At 56.8% G+C, this 21,496-nt stretch overlaps 8 protein-coding genes across 8 annotated transcripts; 6 read left to right on the plus strand and 2 right to left on the minus strand.

Moving 5' to 3' along the window:
* Nucleotides 1-176: 176 nt before the first annotated feature.
* On the plus strand, nucleotides 177-878 carry J7T54_007475 (uncharacterized protein; the record flags this gene model as incomplete). Its single annotated transcript, XM_051507939.1, has 1 exon — nucleotides 177-878. One exon carries the CDS (start codon nucleotides 177-179, stop codon nucleotides 876-878), a length of 702 nt encoding a protein of 233 aa, XP_051360855.1.
* A 1,047-nt stretch (nucleotides 879-1,925) lies between these two features.
* On the plus strand, nucleotides 1,926-4,143 carry J7T54_007476 (putative cryptochrome-like protein; the record flags this gene model as incomplete). Its single annotated transcript, XM_051507940.1, has 2 exons — nucleotides 1,926-2,431; nucleotides 2,478-4,143. The coding sequence occupies 2 exons, from the start codon at nucleotides 1,926-1,928 to the stop codon at nucleotides 4,141-4,143; spliced, it is 2,172 nt and encodes a 723-aa protein (XP_051360856.1).
* A 711-nt stretch (nucleotides 4,144-4,854) lies between these two features.
* Nucleotides 4,855-6,701, plus strand: J7T54_007477 (Bifunctional lycopene cyclase/phytoene synthase-like protein; the record flags this gene model as incomplete). Its single annotated transcript, XM_051507941.1, has 3 exons — nucleotides 4,855-4,877; nucleotides 4,939-5,865; nucleotides 5,912-6,701. 3 exons carry the CDS (start codon nucleotides 4,855-4,857, stop codon nucleotides 6,699-6,701), a joined length of 1,740 nt encoding a protein of 579 aa, XP_051360857.1.
* Nucleotides 6,702-7,464: 763 nt separating this feature from the next.
* Nucleotides 7,465-9,243, plus strand: J7T54_007478 (uncharacterized protein; the record flags this gene model as incomplete). The annotated part of the gene is made up of 2 exons (XM_051507942.1): nucleotides 7,465-7,498; nucleotides 7,553-9,243. The coding sequence occupies 2 exons, from the start codon at nucleotides 7,465-7,467 to the stop codon at nucleotides 9,241-9,243; spliced, it is 1,725 nt and encodes a 574-aa protein (XP_051360858.1).
* Nucleotides 9,244-9,327: 84 nt separating this feature from the next.
* Nucleotides 9,328-9,710, minus strand: J7T54_007479 (uncharacterized protein; the record flags this gene model as incomplete). Its single annotated transcript, XM_051507943.1, has 2 exons — nucleotides 9,328-9,497; nucleotides 9,548-9,710. The coding sequence occupies 2 exons, from the start codon at nucleotides 9,708-9,710 to the stop codon at nucleotides 9,328-9,330; spliced, it is 333 nt and encodes a 110-aa protein (XP_051360859.1).
* A 909-nt stretch (nucleotides 9,711-10,619) lies between these two features.
* On the plus strand, nucleotides 10,620-12,588 carry J7T54_007480 (uncharacterized protein; the record flags this gene model as incomplete). Its single annotated transcript, XM_051507944.1, has 2 exons — nucleotides 10,620-10,662; nucleotides 10,709-12,588. 2 exons carry the CDS (start codon nucleotides 10,620-10,622, stop codon nucleotides 12,586-12,588), a joined length of 1,923 nt encoding a protein of 640 aa, XP_051360860.1.
* Nucleotides 12,589-16,776: 4,188 nt separating this feature from the next.
* Nucleotides 16,777-18,886, plus strand: J7T54_007481 (uncharacterized protein; the record flags this gene model as incomplete). The annotated part of the gene is made up of 2 exons (XM_051507945.1): nucleotides 16,777-16,830; nucleotides 16,883-18,886. 2 exons carry the CDS (start codon nucleotides 16,777-16,779, stop codon nucleotides 18,884-18,886), a joined length of 2,058 nt encoding a protein of 685 aa, XP_051360861.1.
* Nucleotides 18,887-19,271: 385 nt separating this feature from the next.
* Nucleotides 19,272-21,109, minus strand: J7T54_007482 (4-coumarate--CoA ligase-like protein; the record flags this gene model as incomplete). The annotated part of the gene is made up of 3 exons (XM_051507946.1): nucleotides 19,272-19,942; nucleotides 19,994-20,780; nucleotides 20,834-21,109. The coding sequence occupies 3 exons, from the start codon at nucleotides 21,107-21,109 to the stop codon at nucleotides 19,272-19,274; spliced, it is 1,734 nt and encodes a 577-aa protein (XP_051360862.1).
* Nucleotides 21,110-21,496: the final 387 nt, after the last annotated feature.

Consider the following 21,496-nt stretch of genomic DNA (forward strand, 5'->3'; position numbering starts at 1 on the left):
CCTCGGACGCACTCTGCTCTGAGGCCAGTCAGAAACTCAGTGCCCGACTCCTCCGGCCTGGACGAGGTATGTAGCCATTTCTGTACTTCTGCAATGAAACTTGACAGCCTACCGCACCGCAGTGCTCATAAATCTTGACACTCCAGCCATCACGCGACTGGCACGACTCGCTCCCCATGAAGACGCTAGGGTTGCTGGGCGGCATGAGCTGGGAATCCACCACCACGTACTACCAGGAAATAAATCGGCGCGTCCGGCATGTCAAAGGCGGCCTTCACTCCGCTCGTTGTATAATATTCTCATTTGATTTCGAAGACATTGCCAACCTCCAACACGATGGCAAGTGGGCGGAAGCGGGCTTATTATTGAACGATGCAGCTACCAAGCTGAGGCTGGCAGGGGCGGATGCCATTGTGCTCTGTACCAACACCATGCATTTCGTGTCCCACGGGGTAGAGAAATCGTCACAGCTTCCGCTTCTCCACATCGTTGACTCTACGGCTGAGCAGATTCTGGCGTCCGGCTACAAATCAGTCGGTCTGCTGGGGACGCGCTTCACGATGGAGAAGGAGTTTTACAAGGGACGCCTAGCTCAGAAATACGGATTGCGCGTGCTCATTCCAGACGAGGCAGACAGAGACGCGGTGCATTCGATCATATACGACGAGCTCTGTAACGGTATTGTCAAGGAGCAGTCGAGACAGGCGTATCAGAAGATCATAGGCGAGCTGGCAGAGGCGGGAGCAGACTGTCTTCTTTTCGGCTGCACTGAGATAGGCTTGCTCGTTCGTGAATCGGAGGCTGGGCTCCCTGTGTTTGATACCGCGAAGATCCACGCGACAGCTGCTGCAGACTGGGCGATGGCGGACGAGGCTTGATCATTGATAGGTTTGCATGTCGACGAGCGCTGGTGCTTTGTGTACGAAGTGAGCGCGTTACGCAGAAGACATTGATGGATTGCTGGTGGTCGCCTTTTGCAGGGCGGTTAGCTAAGTCGCGAGGAGAGAAAACACCGACTTTAATTACGCTGCGTCATTGCTTTTCCCGCCGCTGGACCCTTCTGTGCATCATCCCTAATCAGGTAAGGCGCCGTTCGCCCTTGGCAGCCTAGTCCTTTTTGGGACGGTTCGATCTCGAGGATAACGCGTAGGGGTCTCGACATCGTCATCCATTCCCTCCAGTCTAGTCCTCCATCCGCCTTTCACGCAACCTTCAGCAACTGAAGCTGCCTGCCATTTGGGACACTAACGTTATCATTAGCTGTCATGCTTCCACTGCGCTCCAGCCCCTCTCCCCACCGAAAAGGCCGTCATCGAGGACCTGTCATTCTGAGAGCGTTGGGCAATCCGATCCGCCCTCATCATGGGAAAGGAAGCCGCTGTCCATGATGGGGAGTTCGAAAGATGAGCTCTAGACACGCAGAGGAATGATCACCTTCACGCAGGAATAAGGCTACTGGGGTAATATCATATCTCGCACAGGACAAGCCCGAACCAATGTCAAGCCATTTTCCTAGCCGCGTCTATCATCCGCGTGCGGCGCCGGCCCTCGATTTGTATCGTTGGCTGAAAGTCGCCCAGATCGCGCATCGTCCCTGGCCATCTCTGACACTCATTACTGGGTCAAGTCCATGTATCATCGTCAACCAGTTCGCCTCACCCTAGCCTAAGGCTGTCTTTCATCGGGTCACTACTTACCTACTGTCTCGCAGTGCATGTTGTTGATGAATTCCTCCCAAAGCCGCTCGCTACTCGATCTCTTCTGCCTCCTATCGTTCTACTTCAGCTACTGTCCGCTATCAAACACCATTCCGCAATAAGAGCCTATGGTCCGCTTCGCTTCGACAAAATAATCCCCGAGATAGCGTAGCTACTGTCGCAAAAGCGCATAGCCAAGTACTACGCGACTCACACCACGTCCTGGCCATGGCTGGCAGCAAGCTTCTCGTCTACCTCTTGCGACGCGACCTCAGAGTATCCGATAATCCAATTTTCCACCACCTGGCAACGACGAAAGACCATGGCTTCACGCACGTCTTGGCAATCTACGTCTTCCCTCACCATCAGATCGAAATTGGGGGGTTGCTGAAGGACGGAGAGCAGTCGCCCTATCCCCAGGCTTTAAGTCAAGTAGCTGGCTTTTGGCGATGCGGTCCGCACCGAGCCAAATTCGTCGCTCAGTCTGTGTGGGACGTCAAAAAGACTCTTGAGAGCCTGGGAAGCACGCTGGTCATCCGCGCAGGAAAAACGGTCGATGTCCTCGACAGTGTCATCAAAAGTTTGGGCGAGCAGGGCCAGCAGGTCAACGATGTATGGATGACTGCAGAGAAGTCGTCTGAGGAAATAAAAGAAGAGGAGGAAGTCAACGCCGTATGTAAGAAGAACGGGACGGACTTCAAGCTTTGGGCTGACGAGAAGTATTTTGTGGACGAGTCAGTATTGCCTCTGCTTCACCACACCTATGCTAACATCTTGCAGCCGCGACACTGGTCTGGAGAAACCGTCAGATCTGCCGGATGTATTCACCTCGTATCGGAAGAACCAGGAGCCTCTGCGCGAGCGACCTCGACCTGTGCTGCCGCTGCCGGAAAAGGGAGTCCTGCCAGGCGTACCAGAATCAATACCACCACAACCACATCCGTTTGTCGAAGCAACCGGATTGAACGATCTCGAACAGCGGTTACTTTCGCCACTCACCAGCATGCTTCTTGAGCCGCCAGCGTATCCGGAGGGGGCCGAGTCCGCGCATCCTCTAAAAGGCGGCGAGACCAACGCCCATGACCGTCTGCGCTATCTCATCACATCCGGGGGAATGAATTCGTACAAGGAGACTCGCAATGGCCTTGTCGGCTTGGATTTTAGTACCAAACTGTCCGCGTACCTATCACTCGGGTGCATATCTGCCCGGCAAGTGCACAAGGAGCTGAAGGATCTGGAAGACGGCACCAACGCCGACTACGCGTCCGCAAACGGCTATGGCGAGGGCGAGAATGAAGGTACCAAGGGCGTGCGCTTCGAGCTGCTCTGGCGCGACTACATGCGCCTTTGTACGCGCAAGTTCGGCTCTCGCCTGTTTCGACTGTCTGGCTTTCGACAAGACAAGACATACAACAAAAAATGGAAGAGTCCCCGAAAGGACGCAGCCCGGCAGGACCAGTCGCCGGCTCCGGAGGAGGTCAATCGAGTGCTCCAGCGTTTTCTCGAGGGCACAACGGGCCAGGGTCTGATCGATGCGTCGCAGCGCGAGTTGTTCCACACCGGCTACACATCAAACCGAGCGCGCCAGAATGTCGCCAGCTTCCTTGCCAAACACATGAGCATAGACTGGCGCTATGGCGCCGAGTGGTACGAGATGCACCTGGTCGACTATGACGTGTCATCCAACTGGTCGAACTGGCAGTACGTCGCAGGTATTGGCAATGATCCTCGTGGCGATGCGCGCATCTTCAACCCAGTCAAACAAGCCTTTGACTATGACAAGGAAGGCGAATACGTGAAGACCTGGGTGCCCGAGGTTCGTGACCTGGAGAGCTTGGAGAACATCTTCCAGCCCTGCACCGCGAAGCAGGCCGACCTGGAGAGAGTTGGACTCGCCGAGCACAAGATGGTGACGGATCCGATTAAGAGGATTGACTTTACTCTCGACCGCAAGCCCAAGGGACCTAGAAAGTCATTTCCTAGGAAACGTGGACAAGGCCGTGGTGGTCGAGGCGGTGGGAGTAACGGTCAGGGGCATGATGGCTCGAATTCAGGAGGCAGCGGCGGGAACGCCAAGGTGCAACAGAACGGCAGGCCTGGGGCAAATAATGGCTATGGCCATCAGCAGGGGGCGTTCCGCGGCCGAGGACAACGATTTCAATGCAACACCCACACGCCTAACGGAGGCTACAGCCATCCGCAAAACCACAATGGCTACGGGGGGGCCATGTACCCACAGCAGCAGCAGCAGTATCCCGAAGTTTGGTACGGAAACGGGTTCAACAGCAACAACACCAACATGAGACGGCGTGGATCCAACGGCTACAGAGGGCGAGGGGGTCGGGTCGGCAACGCAGGGTACAACCAACTTCATGGTTATGACTATGGAGGCTACGAACAGCCTGCTTATTATCCCCAACAGCATCACATGGGACCTGTGGTGTAGAACAGTCTGAGCTAGATGAGTTCGATCTAGAGATATATTTCATCGCCTTCTATGGGCATCATTGCCATCACGCGATTATGAGGGTCCAAGTTTAAGCTTGTCGAGAGTAAATTATGTACGAATAGATCACGGCTTGGCGCCAATTGTGAGCAATGGGCATGGACGACTTTTGACTTCCGACGAGAAATATCACCAGTAATCTAATCGTTCTGTCCGATCCTCCGATGCTCGCGCGCGTCCGCAATCACGTGTGAGCATTCCACTTCAGGTTACATGTACGTACCGGCGATGCTGACGGATGGTAGCGTCATAGACTTTTCCACACGCCCCTCTTCCCGGTTCTCACGCCTTGCCGCTGGCGGGGCGGCTACATCGGAAAGTCAATGATGGAATGGCGATTTTCCCATGTCGATTGTCATACCAAGTCTAGCCGATGCGCGCTCGCTTTTCGCACGCCTCTGGCATCGTCACCCTCTCGCGCCCTGGAGTCCGCTAGACTCGATGCGCACTATTGGATGCCGAGTGCGAAGGTACCAAGCCTTTTTTTCCCTGGCTGATGGAATGGTGATCCAATGGACTCCAATGTCTCATCCGCTGCCGGCCTTTGCGTATTAACACTCATGCTTCGCCTGGCAGGTTTGTCCTTGAACTTTGACGAAATACCTTCCCCCGGCCAGACAGTACCAGACGGGACGATTGCCATCCATCACCATGGGCCTCGACTATGCGCTTGTGTAGGTCCACTGCGCGTGTGCGAGCTGCGGTTTGCGTTGAACCTCACTAATGAGCAGAAAGGCATGTGAAGTTCACAATCCCCCTCGCGGGCTTCCTCACTGTCGCCGCGAAACCCTTCCTCACCAGTCTCGATCTGGTGCGCATCGCCTTCCTCGTTACTGTGGCCGTGACGGCGACGATCCCATGGGACAGCTATCTCATCCGCACCGGTGTGTGGACCTACCCTCCTGACGGCGTCTTGGGATGGTCACTCTTCGACATTCCCGTGGAGGAGCTGTTCTTCTTCGTCGTGCAGACGTACATCACCTCGCTCATGTACATCCTCTGCAACAAGCCCGTCTTGCTGGCCCAGTACCTCGACACTCCCAGCACGAGGAAAGCCTGGGTCCAGAGGGCGAAAACAGCCGGCCAGGTCGCGCTGGTGGTCGCGACGGCATTCGGAGGGTACCTCATCAAGCAGAATGGCGCCGGGACATATACAGGATTGATCCTCGCCTGGGCTTGCCCGTTCTTGCTGATCACCTGGAGCATGACAGGCGAGATACTGCTCACGCTGCCGTGGACCAGCACCCTGCTACCGATCCTCGCACCGACCTTCTATCTCTGGGTGGTGGACGAGCTGTCTCTCAGCCAGGGCATCTGGACCATTGAGGACAAGACCAAGCTGCAGAGTCATCTTTTCGGCCAGCTGGATCTGGAGGAGGCGCTCTTCTTCCTGATCAGCAACATCTTGGTCGCCTTTGGCATTGCGGCCTTTGACAAGGCTGTCGCGGTGTGCGACGCGTTCCCGAACAAATTCCCTCAGCCATCAGATACGTTGCCGATCATGTCGCTGCTAGAGGCGCGCATCCTGCCCGCCTCGCAATACGACATGAAGCGCATCACGGGTATCAAGGAAGCGGTTGAGCGCCTGAGGAAGAAGAGCCGCAGCTTCTACCTTGCAAGCTCCGTCTTCCCGGGTCGCATCCGCATGGACCTGACTCTACTGTAAGTCGCTTGTCCGGGTCAATTGACTTGTACTGATGTTTGACAGATACTCGTACTGCCGCCTTGCCGACGATCTCATCGACAATGCAGAGTCCCCCAAAGAAGCGCTCGGCTGGATCTCCAAGCTCAAGGGTCACCTCGACTCAGTCTACTGCGCCCCCAAGGCAGCCAACGCGCAGGACTTCGCGCGCGCCAACTTCCCACCGTCAGCCCACTCTGCGCTGGAGCTGCTACCCTCTCACATTGTCTCGGCCGAGCCATTGTACGCCCTGCTCGAGGGTTTCCGGACGGACGTCGAGTTCACAACGGAGAGGGAGAGCCCAATTCAGGAAGAGAGCGACTTGCAGCTCTACGCCGCCCGGGTCGCCAGCACTATCGGCGAGATGTGCCTGGACATTGTCTTCCACCATACCGGCCACAAGGACAACAGAACTCTGCTGTACACCGCGGCCAAGGAGATGGGCATCGCGCTTCAGTACGTCAACATCGCGCGCGACGTGGCTGTCGATGCTGCCATGGGACGCGTCTACCTGCCCCAGACCTGGCTAGAGGAGGAGGGTATCACGGCAGCCGACGTGCTCGCGCAACCGTCTGGTCCCAAGGTCGAGCGAATGCGCAAGAGGCTCCTGGGCAAGGCATTCGAGAGGTACAGGTCTTCGCGGGGTTCGATGGACTTGATCCCCGGAGAGGCCAAGGGTCCCATGGTTGTGGCGGTGGAGAGCTACATGGAGATTGGCCGCGTGCTCGCCGAGGGCGGTCTAAGGGTAGAAGGCAAGGCCACTGTGCCAGCATGGAGGAGGATTGGGGTTGTCTGGAAAACGCTGGTCAAGGCGTGAGTCGAAGCGGTCACAACAGATGCACACGGGCAGGTCAAAGCATGTTCCTGGCGCATGGGCGAGCCAATATTATTTTCCACTCAGTCTGGGTAGAATCGGATTGTTTTCTCTTGATTCTACGTTTGACAGCATGTGCTCATTCTCTACTCGACTCTGGCATTGCCTCAGTCCCTTCACATGCTTATCGATAGCGTCTGGCTGCCCCTCATCCAAGTCCAGCCCCAATTTGACAAGCCAGCTGAAGTTGGAGATCGCACACTCCATCACGATTCCCAAACCCACATCGCGTGCACGATATCGCGCAATGTGTTCACTCGGACGCTGAAAAATATCCGCGACCTGCGTTCTCGTCTCGTCGGACATGCCAAGATGTGCGATATCCGTGCCAGGCACAAAGCTGGCCTGTCCTGACGCTAGGGGGGCGTGTGCCTAGTCGATTCTCCAAATGGCTGAAAGTCATATCGTCATAGATGCGATTTGACAAACATTCTCCATGCTGCGCGTTCCGAATGCGATGCGATGGGCTGCTGTGGAGGGCAGGAAGGCGCATCTCGCCCAGCGATCTTCCAGCGAGACGCGAGCTCGGTTACGAAGAAGCATAGGTGAATACTAGTGCATCCGTCATGGATCACACTGCCATTTGACATGTGCCTCTGACAGCTCTGTCCACTTACCTTACTTACTTTCGGTCGCCCGTCTCGTGGTCTTCTTTCTTTCTCTCTGGCAATCATCCTTGATCACCTCACACCAAGACCTCGACACAATGAGTGAGAAGCCAAAGTCAGCCGTCATCGTCGGTAAGTTGTGTTGATCGCTCTTGACAAGTACATACATGCTCACTCTTCACACAGGCGCCGGAGCTGGAGGTGTTGCCCTAGCTGCCCGTTTGGCCAAGGCTGGTCTTCGTGTGACCGTCGTGGAGAAGAACTCGTTCACGGGCGGTCGTTGCTCTCTCATCCATCATGACGGCTACCGCTTCGATCAGGGCCCCTCCCTGTTCCTCCTCCCTCAGCTCTTCCGCGACACCTTTGCCGATCTCGACACGACCATGCCCGAGGCTGGCGTGGACCTCCTGCGCTGCGAGACAAACTACAATGTCTGGTTCCACGATGGCGAGCGCTTCCAGCTCTCGTCCGACGTGGCCGACATGCGCCGCGAGATTGAGCGTTGGGAAGGCCCCGAGGGCTTCGAGCGCTGGGTGAGCTGGCTGCAGGAGGGCCACCGCCACTACGAGATCTCGGTGCGCGAGGTGCTTAAGAAGAACTTTATGAACATCTACGATATGTTGAGGCCGAGCTTCCTGGCCAAGATCCTAGACATGCACCCCTTTGAGAGCATCTGGGCACGCGCGGGCCGCTACTTTTACACCGAGCGCTTACGCCGCGTCTTCACATTTGCGACCATGTACATGGGCATGAGCCCGTTTGACGCCCCTGCAACGTACTCTCTGCTGCAATACACCGAGTTCGCGGAGGGTATCTGGTACCCCAAGGGCGGTTTCCACCAGGTGGTTGATGCGCTGGTCAAGATTGGCGAGAAGATGGGAGTCCAGTACCGCCTCGGCACGCCCGTTTCGCGGGTCCTCACGTCGCCCGACGGCAAGCGATCGACCGGTGTCCTCCTCGAGGGCGGCGAGGAGCTCTCCGCCGATGTTGTCATCCTGAATGCCGACCTCGTCTACTCGTACAGCAACCTCCTCCCCCGCTCGCCGAGCATCGAGCGCCACAGCCGCAGCCTTCAGAAGAAGGACGCCTCATGCAGCTCCATCTCCTTCTACTGGAGCATGAGCCGCAAGATCCCCGAGCTGTCCACCCACAATATCTTCCTGGCGGAGGAGTACCAAGAGTCGTTCGACTCCATCTTTGACAAGCACGGCCTGCCCAACGAGCCCAGCTTCTACGTCAACGTACCGAGTCGCGTTGATCCGTCGGCTGCGCCCGAGGGCAAGGATGCGATCATTGTGCTGGTGCCCGTCGGCCACTTGACGCGGTCCAAGGGCATCGACTCGGACGACGGCCTTCCCGAGGACGAGCAGCGCTGGGACGCCATTGTCAAGCGCGCTCGTGCCGAGGTGCTGTCGATCATCTCGAAGCGCGTCGGCACCACCGCTGTGGAAGACAACATTGCGCACGAGATTGTCAACAGTCCCCTGACATGGGAGAGCAAGTTTAACCTCGACAAGGGCGCCATCCTCGGCCTGAGCCACAACTTCTTCAACGTGCTCTGGTTCCGACCCAAGACCCGTGCGTCCGAGCTGGAGAGGACTTACTTTGTCGGCGCTTCCACACATCCAGGTACCGGCGTGCCAATTGTCCTGGCGGGCGCCAAGATCACGGCCGAGCAGATCCTGGATGACCTGAGGCTGCCCAAGCCGTGGGGCGATGGTGAGATGAGGAAGAAGAGTTTGTCGAAGATCATGGACGCTCCGAGCTACACATGGGCCAAGTTCGGCACCGAGGAGTTCACTGTATTGGCTCTCATTGGGATGTTTTTGCTTTTCATTTCATATTACACTAGTATGCTAGCGTACTTTTCTCGATAGACATAATTATGATATCTCTTCTCATTCATTTCTGTGGGTCGATTCGTGTTCTCATTACTGTATCACGGCATCATACGCTGTACATTAAACGCCGTACTTCTTATCCTTGTCCTCGACGGGAAAGTCGGTGCCCGTGGTGCTCTTGTACTGGCCGCGGATATAGTCCGAGATGGCCTCGTCCTTCGCCTGCTCAGCGGCACTTTCGTTGGACTGCTGGCCTTGCCCGAGCACGTTCTCCTGAACAAAGTCGACGGCTAAGAATGTCAACACAACTTGCATCCACTGTCACTCCGGGGGTCCGTACTCTTGTCGAGAGCATCCTCGTTCTTCTCGCCCTGCTTACCACCGCCAGCCATGCCGTTGAGCTTGTCCATGAAACCACCAGAGGACTGGCCCTCCTTGTTCTCGGACTGGTTGTTGGATTCCTTCCCAGACTCGCCGCCGGTGAACTTGTTGACGAAATCCATTTTTGCTTCTGATGATCGATTCTGTGATTTTCTGCAGATGGAGGAGAGGAGTGGGACGTGGGTGGGGGGAGGATTAGACCCGTTACTTATACGGTCTGGGCACAGACAAGCAGGCACTGGGCATGACGAACAAGCACACGAGCTACAAGCATATGCATCTTTCAGCTAGGCTGGGATCAACAAGACGTATCTTGATTCGTCGTTTCACCAAAAAGGTACGACTGGGAACAAACAGGTTAAGGTTCCGAAGGTGGGCGCTGCAGAGGCGGGCGGGATGGTGGGGGAGAGTGACGTCGGGTTACCGATGGTGGGGTACCACAACAAGGTGATGATGATCCGCAGCACCGTACAAAACGTCTTTGAAAAAGCTTCGAACTAGCTGACAATTCAGCAAGTGCGAGTATCAGTTAAATCTTTAATACTGGTTACTCTGGTTGGCAAACTTCTCGTGTTCTTTTCCCGTCAACCATGCGCTCGTGGTGGCTGCCATCTGCCAGGCGTCAATCGCGGAGGTGACGCGAGCCGCTAGAGGACGGCTCTGTCAGCTCTTGTACCAGACCTACCTTCCATACCTACTTATTCAGCTTGAATACTCGCGACTTTGTGAAAAATTAAAGGGATAGCGAGGCTGCAACGCTTCCTTTGCAGTGGACGACAAATTTGTTTTCAGGGTGAACCCTTGGCATTGGCAAGGCTAAGAATGAGTCTTGTCCGGGGCCTCGAGGTGGACCCTATGACTGTCTGACCGATTGACTCAGCGTAGGAAAGTCGATTGCGACGACACTATCCACCCTCAAGCTTTTGCGACAACCTACAAAACCCCTTGCGATCCAAGTCTGACGACGTCTGGTCCGATTACAGGCAATCTTTCTCTAATATTATCGGGCACAGACCCAGGGCACTTTCAGCATGTCGAATCCTAGCGAAGAGCTCCTCAAGAAGCCACTCTACGGTACGGTAGCGCGCCGCATCATCATGCGCATCACTGACGCAATCAGTATACGATCTGCCACCACAAGTTCTCGAGACGCTCGCGCCAAAGCCTGACGACGAGATTGCAGAGCCACTAGACGACTCGCGACCGCAAAGCCCCAGCCCCAGCGCATCAGCCGAAACCCTAGTCGGCTCACAAAGCTGCTCCCTCTGCGGCCTTACGTTTGCAACCGTCCTCGACCAGCGCGGCCACCAGCGATCCGATCTCCACAACTACAACCTCAAGCAAAAAGTGCGCGGCCAGAAGGCGGTGTCTGACACAGAGTTTGAGAAGCTTATTGGCAACCTTGACGAATCATTGTCCGGCTCCGACTCGGATGACTCCGAAGACGACGGCGAAGAGGGGAAACAAGAGTCTACTCTGACAGCCCTGCTGAGGCGGCAGGCGAAAATCGCAGACAGGGCCGCTGGGGACGGTAATGAAGATGGAGCAGTGACGGCAAACCAACCTGGGCGTAGCAAGCCCCCTCTGCTGTGGTTCAGTTCGCCCTTGCTGCCCAAGAACACGTATTTTGGCATGTACCGCGCGATCCTCACCGGGGATGAACTACGACAGCAGGATGATCTCACCCAAGTCATTAAGAAGAAACAGGTGGAACCAGTCACGATACCAAGGCCGAACAAGGATGGCACACTGCCCGAGGTGGCATACAAAGGCCCGCACATCTTTCTCTGCATGATTGGTGGCGGTCACTTTGCTGGCATGGTGGTCTCGCTCGCCCCTCGCCCGGTCAAGGGCTCTACTACGATGAACCGTGAAGCGACCGTGCTAGCGCACAAGACGTTCCACAGGTACACGACGAGACGCAAGCAAGGTGGTTCGCAATCGGCCAATGACAACGCCAAAGGAAACGCACATTCGGCTGGAGCGGGGATACGTCGATACAACGAGCAGGCGCTGATCCAGGATGTGCGGGCGCTGCTTGAGGACTGGAAAGGGCTCATTGACACGTCTGAGCTGCTGTTCATCCGTGCGACCGGGTCGACCAACCGACGTACATTGTTCGGGCCTTACGACGGGCAGGTACTGAAGCACAACGACACACGACTGCGAGGATTCCCGTTCAGCACGAGGCGCGCGACCCAGAATGAGCTTATGAGGTCCTTCATTGAACTGACGCGACTCAAAGTCAAGGAGATTGACCCAACGAGGCAAGTCGAGCCATCGGAGAAGGAGACGTCGGCGAGCACAAAGGGACCAAAACCCTCAAAGCCCAAGCTCAGCGAGGAAGAGGAAACGGCTCTTTTGCACACGTCGCAGATCCAAGCTTTTGTGAGGAGATCAAAAGTGCCAGCCCTGTTGCTGTACCTAAAAAACAACAATGTCAGCGCTGACTTTGAGCTGCGACCTCCGGAGCAAAATCACCACGCGCCGAGACCTCTACATCTTGCGGCGGCCCAGAATTCGCCCGCCATGGTGCTTGGTCTCCTGGCCCGTGGCGGGGCGAATCCAGGCCTCGAAAATCGAGAGGGCAAGATGCCGTTTGAGCTCGCGGGTGACAGGGCGACAAGAGATGCCTTCCGCGTGGCTCGATCCGAGCTGGGCGAAACCAGTTGGGCGTGGGACGATGCCAAGGTGCCTCCGGCCATGACCAAGGCTGAGGCTGACAGCCGGGACGAGCGTGAGAAGCAGGAGGCCAGCCAGAAGGAAGCAGACCGGCGCAAGGCCGAGGAGGACAAGCTGCGTCGTGAGCCTGGAGCTGCTGACCGCAACGCCGCCAAGGCCAAAGTGAACGCCCTCGCTGCTGGGCTGACCAAGACGCCCCAGGAACGTCGCGAGGAGGAGTCTCGGGGTCTGACGCCGGAGATGAGGATGCGTCTTGAGCGCGAACGGAGGGCCAGAGCGGCCGAGGCGAGGTTGAAGAAGATGCAAGGAGGCACTTGAGCTTTCACCTCAAGGCGTCGGTTGTGCGTGGTTGCGGCTACCCTACACGCCTCCCGGAGAGTAGTAGGATCAAGCAGCTTCACGACGGTTGCTCTTGAATCAAATGCTAGAAGTTATCAATGACATGAGGCCATATATCGTCGGAATTCCTAATTTTGTAGACATATGCCTTAGCGTGGCAAGTGGTTGGCCAGCATGTTTTTCATATCGTCAGCAATGGTGCTCGTAGTTGTGAAAAAGGCCAAAATAGGCAGGTTGTCTTTGGCTCTTGGTAAAAAACCATGCCATCCAACAGATTTGAATTCTGAGTACATTCTATTACCGAAAGCACAGTAATTGCTGATTGACTTTCATTATACCGACCATATTTCCACCAAAAGTGCTCAAGTAGTCTTTGCACAGGATGGCGTAGGGTAACCTGGAAGAAAATGTCTCAGCTGACAACGCTGTGGAGCTGTCTCATTCCACTCTATCTAGGGGCAGCGGCAGTATCCGCGACACTTCCCTATCGCGCCATGGCCTATACGTACGTCAATCGTTTAGATAGCGTATGGATTTCGAGCCGCCTGCTTTGTACAAGCTCACGGTCTTCCTGCCGAGGACTCGCCAACAGTCTGATTGCATCCTTGCGAAGAGTTCTCGAGTCTTCGGTCCAGAGCTGAGCCTCCCGTCAGACTCACGAGCCACCACATGGGAGACACCTTGAGCCATCCCCAAAGTTGCTAAAAATGTCAAGCGAGTGCACGGGTAATTTCGCCAACGTCGGCGGCGCCATGGGTCATGGCATGGCCTGAGATGCCCACGTTGTTTGGAACTTTAGTCCGAGACAGCGAAGGGCACCAGAAGACGGTGGAGCCACGGAAATTTTTCTGGAATTGCCTGGCCCTGCCATCGGGGTCACCTCACAGCAACCACCGCTGATCCGGCTTGGAATCCGAGGGTACGAGTAATTAATAAATGTAGGCACTTGATGAGCACCGTCGCCAAGGTGAACAGCTGAATGCAAATGGCCTGGCAAGGAAAGCAGCAGATACACGCATTGCTGAACGCGGAGGAGAATTATTGCCGATGACTGTCTCATATGTGCCCGATTTCGAGGGGCATCTGCCGCGGGCCAAGAGACCAAACATGGGGGCTTCATTCAACAGATTCAGGTAAGCGAGCTGGTGTGTCGCGCACCAGAGTGATCCCGGTTCCAGCCGCAACTCCGCGAGTGATCAATGGATCTGTCTCCAGTCGGCGGCTGCCCAATTCGGTCACCTGTTGCTGGACCCTTGGGAATGCGCGCGGCCGTCGCTTTGGCGCTCGAGACCCCAAAATTAAGCCAAGCTGTATTTAGAGGAGCGCAACGGCGGCATTGGGAGATACCACAGCACGGAAAGTTGACGAGTCTGAAGCGGCTTCTTTGCATTCGCTGAACCGAGTCTGTCTCTCGCAAAAGTATTTCATCCTCGCATCCATCGTTCCCGACTGGAGTCGGTTTGTTGGTGTGTTGAGCCTTTGACAGGCCGGACACTGAAACTCGAAGCCCCTGGCTTGGCGGAAGCCACCCTCCACACCAAAACGGTGGCGCCTCGTCTGTCGAGTCAGGTCGAGACATCTGATCAGCAACAGTCAAGGTGTCCAAGCATGACAATCAAAGTGTCCATCGGGACTACTTCTAGAAGTGGAAGTAGCGACGATGGCTGTCAATTCTCAATCCTCGAGACCATCATAAGCAACTGACCTATTGGGAACTCACCTATGGAGGACCTTGTCGTCTAATAACCGCTACTGCACGACGAAGTTGACGAACTGAGGTGACATGACAGGTGACGGAGGGAGACACCGAGACAGACCACTACCAAAAAGCAACGATCCGTGCTTTGGCCGCCTGTTCGTTGGATGAGACAGCCTGCAGCTCCCGCCAGAGGGCCCAGAGTTAGTGGACGGTCATATGGACCAGGGGTGGACGGCCACCTACGGTCTGGACTGGGCGGCTGGGCTAGGCATGATGGCATCGGCGGCAGTTGCGGATTAAGTAGTACGGGGAACGGTGCGGTAAACATTTCCGTCTATTACCTAACGTGGGCGGCCTAGAGCGCCAGAGCGCCTGGAATACGTGAATATGCAGGCGAAGATACGGAGTACAGTGAGCCGATAGAGTGGAAAAGAAGCACCACGGCCCCGGTCGACGATCGGAGCGTTATGTGTCTCACAATGCGGTGATGCAACCGAGAACCGAAGAATGGACAACAAATGGGACTTTGGTCCGTTTGGAGAATGCTCGACGAGGAAGGGACTGCCCTGCTTTGGACAGCCCGAAGAGGCAAGTGGGGGGGCGTTCGTTCCTGCAGTAGCGCGCGCTCTGGGGTGATTTTCGACTAGGGAAAACGCCGGTCCATTCGCCAGTCGCCACCGTCTCAGACATCGACCTTAACTTGTCGCGTTTCACCATCCACGATGGTCGCCAATTCCTTCACGCTGAGCCGAGCTCTATCATGCGCCGTGTCTTCAATTCCCATCCAGTCGATAGCTGCTACCAGAAATAGAAAGCCCGCACGGAAAACACTGGGGCGCGTATCAGGGCTCGCGGCTTAGAGACGCAGTCAACCACGATCAGATCTCGGTAGTGCGCCGACTGCGGAGTCCAAGGAAACAACCCGCACTCTCGCTAGACTCCAAGTTCGATACAGCAGCTAGGCAAGATCAGCAAGCTCTGCCATTGTGGGAGCAGGTCTACAACGGACGAGCCTTTGGCAAGCGAGCAGCACCTACATATGCCACCTTAGCACCATGGCCTCTCGCGCTCTCTGCAAAATGCAATGCCTAATGTGGGGTAATTGGCGCGATCCGCAGATGAGAGACCGCATCTGACGCCAATAGTGCCGGCTGCTAGCCAAGGCCAGCCTCGCAACGGGCTAAGCTGCGCAGGAATTACTACTTTGGGCGGTTGCTTTAACAGGAGCGAATGCTACGTGCTAAATTCGGTAGTACGTAGTACACAATGTTTGAAACGAAGACTGTCGACTAGCGCCATTGTTTCACAGCTCGTGAGCCGCTTGTTGTTCTGGCTCGGTTTGATTCGCCTCGAATTGACACGATTCGGATTCAGTCCACTGTCCAAGTGCGCGTATCATGCAGATGATTATGTTGCTGGGCTGGCGCAGAACAGAGTTCGGTGGCCGACATATCGAGTCTCAAGTTCTCAACCGGCAACATCACCAATTGATCGATGTTGGAAAGTACAGTGACTGGCTGGCTATCATGCACGGGACCGACAGGATACCGAAATGGTGCCCGGGCAAGCCGCCATAACAATCATCATATCATTCATTTGCGCACCGGATTTAATCCCCAGGGACAGATCTCGAGACTGGGCGCCAAGCGTTCATAGCGCCGGTGACAGGATCCTGGCCCCACGCAACGTCTAAAGTGGGCTCCGGTGGTTCATGCGACAAACCCCTGCAGCTGGCTGCACGCTCCAGCGGCCTTTAGTTCTTCTGTCACCATGGACCATGAAACACCAATGCTCGATGGACCGTCGCAGGGCGCCAGCACTGCCTCGCCGCAGGCTACCCAGTCATGCTAGAAGTTTGAAACCATCAAGCTTAATGTATTTCCACGGCGGTTGCCGGGCGTCAACATGGCAGCGCAGCACAAGGCCATTTTCTATTGTATCCTCCAGTGCTCTTTTTGCAACGCAGAATCCGCGGTCAAGACACAGCTATTGAACTTGACAACAAATCATGGCTTCACGATGCAATATACCAGAGCTTGGGGTCAACATGGTCTACAATTAGCAGCACCGGAAGACCAGGTGCATGGCCGCGATATTCCCCTCTCGTGATGCGACCAGGGGTAGCCGCTGGACGCCGCATGGGTCCAACGTCTCAGGGGCAGCCCCTGCTTGGGAGCATCTGGACGAGCCAGGCCAAGATGGAGCACGGCTTCTTGGTGCAAAACGACCTGTCTGCTACTGCTCTGCTTTGCTATATAGAAGCAGACGAGTCCTCCTCTGTCTGCCTTTTCCTTCAATCAGTACGCACTCTTGTCTTTTCTCGTTCGTTCTATCATCAGCAATCGCTAATATCCTTCTCGGTCCAAAGTCATTCGTTTCCTTTGGCCACTTGCAATTCATACATTAATCCTTTTGTTTACATATTACACTCGCTGTATACACACAACAAACAACACAACTCTATCACGATGAGGAACACACTTGCCATTATGGCGGCCGCCGCTGGTCCGGCCGTCGCTACAGTAAGCTTGCCTGGTATACCTCGACAGTCGATCTCGGCGCTGACAGCAATAGTTCGGTCACGGTGGCTTTGGCCTCGATATTGGCGCTGGCGTCGATGTTGGCGCCGGTGCTGGTATCGGCCTTGATCTCGGCGGTGGCTTCGGCTTCGGCAAGAAGTTCTGCGACGCCCCCAAGTTTCCCTCGCCTGGTAACTCGGACAACAAGTGCGACTCCAAGTGGAAGGGTGGCTTTGACTGGAAGGACCTCCTGCCCGGCAAGAAGTTCGACCACTACCTTGGCCTCGACTTCAAGGGCTGGAGCTGCGAGGACGACAAGAACTGGGGCAAGGTTATCTTCGGTGAGTGTGGCAAGGACCGCGACTCGGCCCCCTCCTTTGGCTGCGGCTCCAAGTCGGGCTTTGACAAGTTCTCCCTGAAGGACTTTGAGGTCGACGTCGAGTTCGACTGCCGCCTCGAGTTCCACTACGACATGCCCGACGGCTCGCAGTGCAAGCACTCCTCAAACTGCTTCAAGGGCAAGAAGAACAAGATCATCAACACCCAGTGCGGTGGTGCCAAGGACGTCAAGGTTGTCTTCCCCGACCAGCCCAACAAGTCCAAGGACACTTGCAAAATCAAGATCCCCAAGATCGACTTTGACTGCGACGACAACACCCCCGACGTCCCCGAGACTCCTGAGACCCCGGAGACTCCTGAGACCCCCGATACTCCTGAGACCCCGGAGACTCCCGACACCCCGGAGACTCCCGACACCCCGGAGACCCCCGATACTCCTGAGACTCCCGACACCCCGGAGACCCCGGAGACTCCTGAGACTCCTGAGACTCCTGGTAACCCTACCGTCACACCCACGCCTGGGAGCCCCGAGTCGAGCGCCTCTCCTTCCGCCTCTACACCTGTCAACAACGAGTCGAGCGCCCTGCCTTCCGCCTCTACCCCTGTCAACCCCGAGTCGAGCGCCCTGCCTTCCGATGCCACCACTCCCGGTTCTACTCCTCCCGTTGCCAGTGCCACTACTCCCGGCCCTATTGTCTCCTCGGCCTTCTCCTCGCCCGCTGTCTCTACCACCCCTGAGATGACCACCTCGACCATCTTCACCACCACTGTGAGGACCATCACAAGCTGCGGACCCGAGGTCCCCGACTGCCCTGCTGACGGCACTCCCACTGGCCCCGTTGTTGTTACCGAGACCGTTGCCGTGTCGACCACCGTCTGCCCTGTCACTGAGGTCACCGGAGGCGACAAGCCCACCACCGCCGCTGATGAGCTTCCCGAGGGCCCCGAGCCCACCAAGCCCGCTGAGGACGACAACGAGACCCCTGAGCTTCCCGACCTCGAGCTTCCTTGCCCCGACGTTGTCCCCAAGTGCATGAACACCTTCCTCCACATGGTCAAGGACTGCAAGGACAACTTGGACGCTGCCTGCTTCTGCCCCGACAAGAACTTTGTCGAGGAGACCTACGAGTGCCTGTACGCCCACGGTGAGACCGACGACATTGTCTCCGAGGCTGTTCAGTTCTTCCAGGGCTTCTGCGCTCCTTACATCCCCGAGAACCCTGCCATTGTCACTGGCCCCGATGCCATCACCTCGTACATCACCGTCACCGGCACCCCAACCGTCACCTCGATCCCCTACACCACCATCATCGTCGAGACCACCATCACTGAGCCCTGCGTCGAGGAGGGTGTCACCATCACCTCCTCTTCCACTGTCAAGACCATCTCCACCGAGATCACTGTGCCTGAGGTCGAGGTGCCCACCATCACCCGCGGCCCCACTGCCTCCAATGAGCTGCCCGTGGCCACTGAGACCGGCGCCGTCCCTCAGGTCCCCGAGACTGGCGCTCCCCAGGTCCCTGAGACCGGTGCCCCTCAGGTTCCTGCTGAGCCTACCGGCATCTACAGCACCCTCCTCACCACCAAGCCCATCGCCGGTACTGGTGGTCTCCCCATCCCCAGCCCCTCCTCCGATGTCCCCGTCACCGGCGCTGGCTCTAACGTCCGTGCCGGCATGGGTCTCGGACTGGTCGTCATGGCCGTTGTCGCCGCTCTCTAAGCGCGCACTTTTCCTCACTTTCATAGACACATAGCACACACGCATGCACGCTTTCTGGCGTGACACCCTACCGTTCTTACGATCCTTACGAAATACTATTGGCATTGGTGGACAGAGAGACCACGTTGGGCGTGGGTGCAGCGCAAACAGAGTCTGAAAGGATAGGCGGCGGAAGAAAAATACGAGGGCATGTCGATAGTCGCATATACCCCCCGGCGCTGCCTCCCCCACTGGTCTTTGTAATATTAATTCGCCCATCAGGGCTGTGCTTGCTGAAAACCTTCTCGCTCCCTTCTCGCTGATGGATGTGAATTATGTAGATAGTCTGAATGTCGCTATACGTATGCAAACAAAATATCGGAACCACGGATCGTCCCACCGCTACTTACAGCTTGGCCCCCTCCTCTCTCTGCCTCGCCCTCTCACGCTCCTTTAAGTCCTTCCTCAGTATCTTTCCGCTGGCACTCTTGGGTATCGCGTCTACAAACTCCACGCCTCCCCTGAGCCACTTGTGGTTGGCCTTGTGGTCCTGGACATGCTTCTCAAGGGCCTGTGCAATCTCCTCGTCGGGGTTGCCGGCCGTGGCGGATGACACCTTGACGACGTAGGCCTTGGGTACCTCGCCTGCTCTCGGGTCCTGGACAGGTATCACAGCGCAGTCGTAGACGGCGGGGTGCGTGAGCAGGTGTGCCTCCAGCTCAGCTGGCGCCACCTGGTGGCCCTTGACCTTGATCAGCTCCTTGATTCGATCGACGACGAACCAGTGCTCATTGCCCTGCGCGCTCTTCCTCACGACGACCTCGTCCCCGGTCCTCAGCCACCTCCCGTCCTCGTCCCAGATGAAGGTCTCGGCGTTCGCCCGCTCGCTGTGGAGGTAGCCCAGCACGACGGATGGGCCCTGTACCAGCATCTCGCCAGGCGTGTCGTAGGCGGTAACCTCGTGCCCGTCGGGGGTGACAATCTTTGCGTACGTGCCCGGCACCAAGGAGCCCGACGAGCCAATGTCAACGTCAAGCTCGTCCGTGGACGTGACGAGAGGGCTTGCTTCCGTCATGCCTAAACCAGTCAGTACCGTTCCACGCTGGCATCGGTTTGGTTGGGCCTTACCGTAACCTTGCCCTACCCTCCACTGGGGATAGCGTTTGAGCGCATCCTGCACGAGCTCCTTTCCCAGCGGTGCTGCGCCGCTGTACAGGAACTTGACGCTTCTCAGGTCGTGCTGGCGGCACTTGTCCTCGTTCTGCATCATGCTGATCAGGATCGGCGGGACAATGTTGAGCCTTCGGATCTTGAACCTATCCACCGCTTGCAGAAAGCTGTCGATCTCGAACTTTGGCAGAACAATCACCTCGTCCCCCCGGTACTGCGACACTAGAGCCACGACGGTAAGCCCGTAGATGTGCGAGAGGGGCAGGAGGCCCAGTGCGACCTGGGTAGTGATGTGGAGCTCGTCGCGAGTAGGGGCTTCTCCTACGCAGCCGGCGAGAACGTTGGAGATGATGTTTGTGTGCGAGATCATGACGGCCTTGGGGAGGCCCGACGTGCCGCTCGAGTAGCACAGGTAGGCCACCTGGCGTGCGCCCTGGCCCTTGGCCCATTGCAGCGGTGGCGTGGGTGGCAGCTGTCGTCCTTGGGATATCAGCTCGTCCACTGTGGTGTGCGGCGGGCTGCCCGTGTCGCCGGCCATGGAGAGGATGAAGATGTTGTCCTCCGAGAGACCTGCTGCCTTGGCGGCCTTGCGCGCCGTGTCCAAGAGAGCCGTGCATGTGAAGAGAGCTTTGGCCCCGGACGACCGGAGCTGGTGTTCGAGCTCGGAAGCTGAGTATGCTGCACTGGCGGGCGCAACGATGCCGTCGAGTCGGTGCACGGCGTGGGTGAAGGGTATATAGTCGATCTGCTCTGTCAGTCCACTCGCGCTCACGATACAGTCGAAAGAGGCAAGCATACCGTGTTGAGAGAAAACAAGGTGACGACTCTGTCCCACGCCGTGTCTTGATGGGGGTGGAAGCCCAATCTCTTGCCAATGCCTCTCGCCAAGAAGTCTACCCGCTGCTTCACCTCGCGTGCCGAGTACGTCTTGCCCGTCAAGCCACAGGTGTACGGGCTGCGCGACTGGTCGAGTGGGTAGCGACCATACTGCTCATTGCTCATAAACTCCTCCAGGGTGATGGAGTCGGGGACTGGAGGCAGCTTGGGAAGCCGCTCTGGCGGGTGAAAGACCATCTTCCTTTGAGTTCATTCGAGCGCGCGCGCGCAGTAGGAAAGGGATGGCAAGGTCAAGACTTGGACAGGACACACGACTGACGAAAGATCGTCAGATCCTTTGGAAAGGATGAAGGAGCAGCCGTCATGGCTTCTTATGTACCGCAACCCCGGGGATCGAGCCCATTGGGATGGGGACGCACGCATGCACGAACCCTCCTCATGGTGTTCGTGTGCCGAGGGTAGCATCGTCCTCCACTGACCCTCCCAGGGGGGCCAGGCCGGATCCGAGCCAATTGTTGGATTGAGGCGCCTTGGATCTCCAGAATTATGACATGCGGGGAATGACGATGCTGGTGCGGTGGTTTGGTGTCATCTCCACACCCCGTAGAATGTGCGGTTCATTCG

This window comes from Emericellopsis cladophorae (assembly GCF_022114955.1).
Source record: "Emericellopsis cladophorae strain MUM 19.33 chromosome Unknown NODE_38_length_223118_cov_118_926449, whole genome shotgun sequence".
In the NCBI taxonomy this organism is placed as follows: domain Eukaryota; kingdom Fungi; phylum Ascomycota; class Sordariomycetes; order Hypocreales; family Bionectriaceae; genus Emericellopsis; species Emericellopsis cladophorae.